Raw genomic sequence first — 9,102 nt, forward strand, 5'->3', positions numbered from 1 at the left:
TGGGGCAGGGGTTGGGCGGGCCTCTGGGCAGAGGAGGCAATGGCACGGACCTTGGCTTGACCTCAGAGGTGTGAGTGCTCTCCAGCAGGGTCTGTCTGGGGGCCTGGTGTTTGTATTTGATTTGCTGCTTATTAAACCTCCTTCTGGACCTATTACCACTGGAAAAGCTGCGTCTTTGCCTGCTGACCCCACCCCTGCCTACCCTATTTCCTGGGGGTGTGATGGTAGCAGAGGACTGTGAGCTTGAACTTCCTGCCTGAATTCCAGCTGCTTTGCCTGCCTCTCACCATGAATGTTGCTCTTTCCTTATCATGATCTGATGAAGAAAAACCTTGGAAAAGTACAACTAATACTTTGTAGCGACATGAGTTTAGTGGAAGTAACCAGAGGGGCCTTCCCCACTAGGTTTTAGAAGGTGAAGGATGGCTAAACCCTTTTTCTTGTCCCCCAGTCTGATACCTCTTTCCCTGCCCTTCCTAGGGGTAAATCCAAGGTAAAGAAGGCTGGCTGGCCCCCAGGTTTTCTCAAGCATCTTTTTCACCATGCCATGATAATGGAGACCCTCTGGCTGGATGTGTGTCTGGCTCTGCAGTTGAGGGCATGGCCAGCTGAGTGGCTGGCTGTGAGGCGTCTCTGGAACCCAATGGCCAAGCATCTATTTGTTGTAGAGTTGCTTTGAAACCTTGCCTGGCATTTTCTAGCTGTGTGGCCCTGGTCAATTCATAGCTTCTCTGAGTTTCAAGTGTCTCATCTGTACAAGAGGTGATTAGGCTGGGTGCAGTGACTCATGCCTGTAATCCCAGCACTTTGAGAGGCTGAGGTGGGTGAATCACCTGAGATCAGGAGTTCGAGACCAGCCTGGTCAACATGGAGAAACCCCATCTCTACTAAAAATACAAAAATTAGCTGGGTGGGTTGTACGTGCCTGTAATCCCAGCTACTTGGGAGGCTGAGGCATGAGAATCACTTGAACCTGGGAGGTGGAGGTTGCGGTGAGCCGAGATTGCGCCACTGCACTCCAGTCTGGGCGACAGAGCGAGACTCCATCTTAAAAAAAAAAAAAAAAAAACAAATCTACTCCCTCATGCTGTCTGCTTGTGATCATCTAGAGGGAATATGTATGATCAAAGTAATGTACTACTGGGCACAGTGCCTGGCACATTGAGAGCACAAATGTTAGTAGTACTATCCTTTTTGTAGAAGTTCCTGCACCGTTTGGCCCCTGCCAATCTCTCGCCGCTCTGTCCAGTATTCTTGGCTTTTGCCTGCAATTTGCCCTCCCCTGTCCTGAGCCACCAACTTTCTTTGTCTTTCAAGACAGGTAGAGGGTCACCTGCTGAGAAGCCCATTCACATTCTCACTTCTATCTAAAAATCTCCCCAGTAACTGTACTACAGATAAACTTCATGGCACAGGTTTGATGCCTGACTTATCTGTACATCTCTAATATCAACATCCCCGTCAAGGCCTGGCAGGCTTATAGCAAACCAACCCCTAATAATGTTGCGTGAACAAAGGAGAATACATGTATGCTTTTTTGGTGGTGTCTGTGTGTGTATGACTGTGGTGAGTCCAAGTCTTCATGTGCAGCTCACAGTGTCTCCAGTTGTGTGTGTGATGAGGGCTTGTTTCCAGGTGTGTCAGATGGTGACTGAGTGTGGGACTCTTATCTCTGACAGTTTGTGTCTAAATCCAAGATGAGTGCATGCCTGCGTGGGTCTGTGACAGTGCATCTGTGGTTTCTGTCTGATGGGGTGGATGTCCGTTTGTGTTCCTGCAACAGATTCTGGGTAGCTATTTCTGGACAGTTTGTTCCATTGATAAGCTGCATGTGTCATGGTGTATGTGTGTCTGTGTCTGAACAGGTCTATCCATGTCTGCTTTTGTGACACTGCCACAAAATGTGACTCTATCACATCAGTACATGTCTGCCTTCAGAGCAGTGCATGTGTGTTCCTGGAGCATCTGTGTATCTTCCTGTGACAGACTCTGCGTCTCTCATTTCTGGGACAGTACAAGTCTTGCTGTGACAGTGCATGTCTGATGGTGACAGTGTGTTTGTGACAGGTTCTGCCAGTGTGTTTGACGGGACATTTCTGTGTCATCACATGGCAAATGTAGGTCTGCGTGAGTGCCTTTCTGTAACAGTGTATCTCTGGGTGTCATTCTAGGACATAACTATTTTTCTGACAGTGTGCCTGCCTGAAAGTGTATGTCAGTCTCTGGCTGCATGTGTATCTAGGTCGTTTCTGTGAATGTGTCTGACAGTATGTGTTTGTGTATGTCCTGGCATTCATGTTGTCTTTGGAGTGCATTTTTCTTCCTGGGGTGTGGCGCCTTCTCTGGCTGTTTTTCACAAATTTGTGTCAGGGTTGCCACTTGTCTAGCAGCCTCTATCATGTTTCTCAGTCCTTGCCTCTCTCAACTCCAAGTGCAGCCCATGCCACCACCACTCTGGGCTCACCCCCATCCCCCAGGAACCACCCTCTGCTGTTCTAGATTCTAGACCTGCTGACTGGGCCCAGGGCTCAGGGTTAAAAGCTCCAATAAACACTCCGCAGGCAATGCTGCCTTTGACCAATGCGCACCCGTGGCGTTGATGGTGTGGGTTCCCCCTCCCTGGCTACCAGATATTTCCAGGGCCCTGGCCTCAGCTTTCCAGTGAAGGCCGCCTGGAAGACTCCGGTGAAGGAGTCCGACAAGCACCTTTCGAGACGGGGTCCTGGGTAGATTCTTAGAAGCCCGGCCTGGCGCTATCTCTGTGCTAATATCCAGGCAGCGGCGGCAAACCAACTTCCCAGGAAAGGATACTGCGCAGTTATTTTTTAAGTGTAAATACACACACCGCCACCACTACCAACAACAACCCCGCGCAACAACCAAAACAAGCGCGGTGCTGCAAAGGGATTCCCAGAACCGGTTTCCTCTTGGTGTGAGCCCCACCTCAAGCCCCCTCATTTACATGCAGGCCCCGCCTCCTCGGAAGAACCGAGCGTGTATTTGCATAAGGGGGCACTTGAAACGATGAGGGTGGTATGCAAATAAGGAGTGGCTCCGATTGGCTGTGGTACAGCAGGTGCCGCGTCCGGATTGATCAAAGCCAGGTGGGCGGGGCTGTCGCCCAGGGTGACTCTCCCGGGAGGCGCGTGCCCAGGCTCAGTAGCATTGGGGCTGGCGCGCGCGGCGAATCTTAACACTGCGCCGTCTGCGGGCGCTTCCGGACCACCAGTTTCTCTGCCTTCCACCCTGGCGCCCCCCAGCCCTGGCTCCCCAGCTGCGCTGCCCCGGGCGTCCACGCCCTGCGGGCTTAGCGGGTTCAGTGGACTCAATCTGCGCAGCGCCACCTCCATGTTGACTAAGCCTCTGCAGGGGCCTCCTGCGCCCCCCGTGACCCCCACGCCGCCGCCAGGTGAGCACATCCTCCTCTGCTGCAACCAGACGGGGTGGGCTGGAATGATGGTTGCAGCGCGGGGGGAGGGAGTCGTGGCTGGGCTCAGCACGCTACCACCCTGACTTCCTCGCCTCCGCCTGCGTAGGAGGCAAGGATCGGGAAGCGTTCGAGGCCGAGTACCGACTCGGCCCCCTCCTGGGTAAGGGGGGCTTTGGCACCGTCTTCGCAGGACACCGCCTCACAGATCGACTCCAGGTATCCGTCACAAGGGTCTTGGGAGGGTCAGGTGCGTGTGGCGGGGGCGGGGATCCTGGGCCTGGAATGCTGGTTGACCGAGGAGTGAGCCTGCAGTGTGTAGAGGACCGGGGGTGTGTATGTGTGTGTATGTGTGTGTGTCCGAGGAGTGAGCCTGCAGTGTGTGTAGAGGGCCAAGTGTGTGTGTGCGTGTTCGCGCGTGTGTGTCGGTCTAGGGGGTTGTGTTGGGGGTGAGGGGACGGGGGCTTCAGATTCCGGAGGTCCTCGACCCCAGGGTCCAGGCTGCGTATGTGTGGGAAAGCGGGGACCTAGATGTGAGATTTATGGGACTTTTGGAGGTAGGTGTCCAGTGTGAAGTCATACGGACCAAGACCCTGGTACAGAGTTGGGGTGTCGTAGAGCTAAATAGGAAGATTGTGGGCCTGGGGTATCAGGAAATCTAGAACTCAGGACTTGGAGTGATGAGTCCTGGTGCCTGAGAACGGAGAGCCCAGGGCTCAGGAAGGTGAGAGAGATGAACCTGCTTCCGAGGACTTGTAGGGCAGGGGAGACGCCCTGGTATGAGTTGTGTGGGGTGGTGTGGTTGGGGACCAGAAAGACTAGACTGCTGGTAGATGGAGGAATACTGGAGATAGGCAGAAGGTCTAGACTGGGAGGGGTCTGGGGATCACTGGCTGGCCTCCTTATCATGCCCCTCTCTTCTCCAGGTGGCCATCAAAGTGATTCCCCGGAATCGTGTGCTGGGCTGGTCCCCCTTGGTGAGTACCTTCGGAGCCCTTCCTGACCTACCTATTCCATCACTGATGATGAATTCACCTCCTTGCTTTTCCAGGGCATGTATGACTCCCTGGGCCCTGTAACAGTGAGAACACTCCTGCCAGCCCATGTATACTCCCTTGGGGTGACATACAGTTCTGATTCACCCCAATTCCCCTAGAGCCCTGGATTCTCCCCTCCAACAATCCTTTCCCATCCTCCCTCCAAACACTGCTGGGGGACTGCCCGCAGGGCATGCTGGTGGGGAACGAGGGGCAGAGGTCACTGGTTGCCATGGTGATGGTGGCTGCTTCTCTCCTGCCGTTATAGCGCTAACCGACATCAGGGCGGGTCTGGGCAAGTTGTAGCGTTGGGAGCGCCCCCTGGCGGGCTCTAGAGGAAATTGCGCCTGCGCAATATCGGAATTTTTGCGTCTCGGTGAGAAAACGTCTGCTGCTGTGCAAGTCAGCAGCCTGGCCAGGAGAGGGCTCTACCTCAGCCCAGAAGGTTGCTGGTCGAAGTGTTCCTGCGCAGGGCGTGGGGAGGCGGTGGGGGGCGGATTTTGTGGCCAGTAGCGTTTATACTTTTTCTTTTTTATTTTTTTGGAGACACAGTCTCCCTCTGTTGCCCAGGCTGGAGTGAGGTGACGCGATCTCGGCTCACTGCAACCCCCGTCTCTCGGGTTCGAGCGATTCTCCTGCCTCAGCCTCCCGAGTAGCTGGGACTACAGGAGCGCACAACCATGCCCAGCTAATTTTCATATTTTTAGTAGAGACAGGGTTTCACCATGTTGGCCAGGCGGTTTTTGAACTGCCGACCTCAGGTGATCCATCTGCCTCGGCCTCCCACAGTGCTGAGATTACAGGTGTGAGCCACCGCGCCCGGCCTCTAATTTTGTATTTTTAATAGAGACGGGGTTTCTCCATGTTGGCCAGGCGGGTCTCGAACTCCCGACCTCGGGTGATCTGCCTGCCCCAGCCTCCCAAAGTGTTGGGATTACAGGCGTGAGCCACTGTGCAGGGCCACGTTTATGCTTTTTATTGACTGGTTCTAGGTGCTTGGTGATGCTGACAAAATACATAACACTAAGTCCTTTTGTACTAGGTCCTTTGCAATAAATCACTCAGCTGTTTAACAAATTAGGTATATTGAACACCTACTATATGACAGACACAACTCTAGACACTCAGCCAAGTATTACATAATTATTGAGAGCTCATTTTTTGCTAGGGCATTTTTTACTAATTGTTTTACCTGTTTGACAAATATTTATTCAGCCCTACTTTGTTAGCAGCCACTGTTCTAGTGCTTCATATAGGTCCGTGAACAAAACAAACCATTACACAATAACAGTGTTTATTGAGTGCTAACTGCTTGTCAGAGCCCATGCTATCAAGTGCTGTCATCTGTTTAACATTTATTGAGCACCTACTGTGTAAGGTACTATTCTAATCTCCTGGGATATGTCAGGGAACAAAACAAAATACCACATAATGGTGCTGCTTCTGCTGAAGGCCTTTTGTTAAAAACCAGTTTTTTCTATTTTTGTTTGTTTTGAGACAGCTGGAGTGCAGTGGTGCGATCTTGGCTCACTGCAACCTTTCCCTTCTGGGCTCAAGGGACCCTCCCACCTCGGCCTCCCGAGTAACTGGGACTACAGGTGCATTTCATCAAACCTGGCTAATTTTTGTGTTTGTGTAGAGACAGGGTCTTGCCATTTTGCCCAGGCTGATCTTGAACTCTTGGGCTCAAGCAATCCACCCACATCAGCCTCCCAAAGTGCTGGGATTACAGGGATGAGCCTCTGTGCCCGGCCAAACTTTCGTTTACTCAAATGTTTATTGATCTACTACATGCAAGACTTGTGCAGGCTCTTTGCTGGTTTCACCCTCTCAATCACTGTGTGAGTTTGTGTCTTTAGGGAAACTGAGGCCCAGGAAGGGAAGTGAGTTGCTCAACAACACACTGTCAGGAGAAGGGGCCCTGATTTGAGCTTAGGTAAAAAGCCTCAGAGCTGTTGCCCTGACATCTGTCTTTTTTCTCTCCCTGCTTCCCACCCTACCTGTTCCCCCAGTCAGACTCAGTCACATGCCCACTCGAAGTGGCACTGCTATGGAAAGTGGGTGCAGGCGGTGGGCACCCTGGCGTGATCCGCCTGCTTGACTGGTTTGAGACACAAGAGGGCTTCATGCTGGTCCTCGAGCGGCCTTTGCCTGCCCAGGATCTCTTTGACTATATCACAGAGAAGGGCCCGCTGGGTGAAGGCCCAAGCCGCTGCTTCTTTGGTCAAGTAGTGGCAGCCATTCAGCATTGCCATGCCCGTGGAGTTGTCCATCGTGACATCAAGGATGAGAACATCCTGATAGACCTACGCCGTGGCTGTGCCAAACTCATTGATTTTGGTTCTGGTGCCCTGCTTCATGATGAACCCTACACTGACTTTGATGGTAAGGCTTCTCTAAATCTCCCTGGAGGGATTGTTTTTACTTGATGGACTTGTGACCTTTGGCCTCCAGTGGTGGGGTATCCTGTAATCCTTGACCCATACTGCATCTGTATAAGATGATTGATTGCTAATACTGGGGATTCTCAGCCTTGCCCTCTGATAAAGTCCATCTTTTAACAGTGCGCTAACCTTATTCTGGGCTCCTATTCTGGTGAGGGTATCCTCTTACTATCCTGAGTATTCTTTCTCTGGTAAAGGGATCCTGTTACTTCTCAATGCTTTTATTCTGTTGAGGGGACTCTGCTATTTTAGCTGCTCTTTATCTAGTGAGGGGACTCTGCTTTTATCTTGAGTGCTCTTAATTGTGGTGAGGCCATCCTTCCTGGGGAGTTTGGGGTTGGAGAAGGGCATCATGAGAGTGAGTGGTCTAACCCCTGGCTTGTGTGCAGGGACAAGGGTGTACAGTCCCCCAGAGTGGATCTCTCGACACCAGTACCATGCACTCCCGGCCACTGTCTGGTCACTGGGTATCCTCCTCTATGACATGGTGTGTGGGGACATTCCCTTCGAGAGGGACCAGGAGATTCTGGAAGCTGAGCTCCACTTCCCTGCTCATGTCTCCCCAGGTGAGGCCTCACTGACCCCAGCCCAGAAGATTCCATCCCTCTCAGGGATCAGTACCCCCTACTGACTGCTAATCTTCCCTCTGCTTCTTGGCCCACAGACTGCTGTGCCCTAATCCGCCGGTGCCTGGCCCCCAAACCTTCTTCCCGACCCTCACTGGAAGAGATCCTGCTGGACCCCTGGATGCAAACACCAGCCGAGGATGCACCCCTCAACCCCCCCAAAGGAGGCCCCGCCCCTTTGGCCTGGTCCTTGCTACCCTAAGCCTGGCCTGGTCTGGCCCCCAGTGGTCGGAAGAGCCATCCCATGGCCATGTCACAGGGATAGACGGACATTTGTTGACTTGGTTTTACAGGTCATTACCGGTTATTAAAGTCCAGTATTACTAAGGTAAGGGATTGAGGATCAGGGGTTAGAAGACATAAACCAAGTCTGCCCAGTTCCCTTCCCAATCCTACAAAGGAGCCTTCCTCCCAGAACCTGTGGTCCCTGATTCTGGAGGGGGAAGTTCTTGCTTCTCATTTTGCTAAGGAAGTTTATTTCAGTGAAGTTGTTCCCATTCTGAGCCCCAGGACTCTTATTCTGATGACGTGTCACCCCCACATTGGCACCTCCTACTACCACCACACAAACTTAGTTCATATGCTCTTACTTGGGCAAGGGTGCTTTCCTTCCAATACCCCAATTGCTTTTATTTTAGTAAAGGGACCCTTTCCCCTAGCCTAGGGTCCCATATTGGGTCAAGCTGCTTACCTGCCTCAGCCCAGGAGTCCTTATTCTGGGGGAGGTAATGCCCTGCTGTTACCCGAGGCTTTTTTTTTTCTTTTTCTTTTTTTTTTTTTTGGGTGAGGGGACCCTACTCTGTTATCCCAAGTGCTCTTATTCTGGTGAGAAGAACCTTACTTCCATAATTTGGGAAGGAATGGAAGATGGACACCACCGGACACCACCAGACACTAGGATGGGATGGATGGTTTTTTGGGGGATGGGCTAGGGGAAATAAGGCTTGCTGTTTGTTCTCCTGGGGCACCCCCCTCCAACTTTTGCAGATTCTTGCAACCTCCTCCTGAGCCAGGATTGTCCAGTTGCTAAAATGTAAATAATCACGTATTGTGGGGAGGGGAGTTCCAAGTGTGACCTCCTCTCTTCTCCCCCTGCCTGGATTATTTAAAAAGCCATGTGTGGAAACCCACTATTTAATAAAAGTAATAGAATCAGAAGCGGCTGGCCATTTGTAGGTATGAGGCTTTTATGGAGCATCTACTTTGCACTGAGATAGACTGTCCCTCTGCTTTGTCCTTAGGAAGCCACAGTCTTATGTTGCCATCCTAAAGACCTTTAAGGGTTCTTGAAACTGCACCACAAAAAAAAAAAAAAATCTTGATTTCCCCCTGCCCCTGATCTTAGGCAGCGCCCAGTATGTGTAGAAGGGCTGTCTGTTGGAGATACTATGCATGAAGGTGGAAGGTGTTTAGGGTACATCCCCAATCAAGATGGCCATCTCAGAAGCAGATAAAACTACCTTCTCTGGCACCCCAGGGGAAGGAGGAAGCCCTTTTCCCTGTTGGAGAGGAAGAGCCCTATCAGGGTACTGATGAGGGCGGGGCTGGAGTTGGGCACTGACTGGAAT

The 9,102-nt window shown here is 51.9% G+C and overlaps 1 protein-coding gene across 1 annotated transcript; it reads left to right on the plus strand.

The window, feature by feature from the left end:
- Nucleotides 1-156: 156 nt before the first annotated feature.
- PIM2 (Pim-2 proto-oncogene, serine/threonine kinase) lies at nucleotides 157-8,692 on the plus strand. The gene is made up of 6 exons (XM_007991640.3): nucleotides 157-3,409; nucleotides 3,537-3,646; nucleotides 4,354-4,404; nucleotides 6,477-6,849; nucleotides 7,298-7,474; nucleotides 7,573-8,692. The coding sequence occupies exons 1-6, from the start codon at nucleotides 3,349-3,351 to the stop codon at nucleotides 7,734-7,736; spliced, it is 936 nt and encodes a 311-aa protein (XP_007989831.1). The 5' UTR covers nucleotides 157-3,348; the 3' UTR covers nucleotides 7,737-8,692.
- Nucleotides 8,693-9,102: the final 410 nt, after the last annotated feature.

Source organism: Chlorocebus sabaeus, chromosome X (assembly GCF_047675955.1).
Source record: "Chlorocebus sabaeus isolate Y175 chromosome X, mChlSab1.0.hap1, whole genome shotgun sequence".
Taxonomy (NCBI): domain Eukaryota; kingdom Metazoa; phylum Chordata; class Mammalia; order Primates; family Cercopithecidae; genus Chlorocebus; species Chlorocebus sabaeus.

What these genes read in the sequence shown, in the direction of transcription:
- PIM2 (XM_007991640.3), top strand. Translation starts at nt 3,349, where the DNA reads ATGTTGACTAAGCCTCTGCAGGGGCCTCCTGCGCCCCCCGTGACCCCC. An exon ending in TGCTGGGCTGGTCCCCCTTG is followed by an intron (nt 4,405 to 6,476) that starts GTGAGTACCTTC and finishes CTGTTCCCCCAG; the next exon opens with TCAGACTCAGTCACATGCCC. An exon ending in ACCCTACACTGACTTTGATG is followed by an intron (nt 6,850 to 7,297) that starts GTAAGGCTTCTC and finishes GCTTGTGTGCAG; the next exon opens with GGACAAGGGTGTACAGTCCC.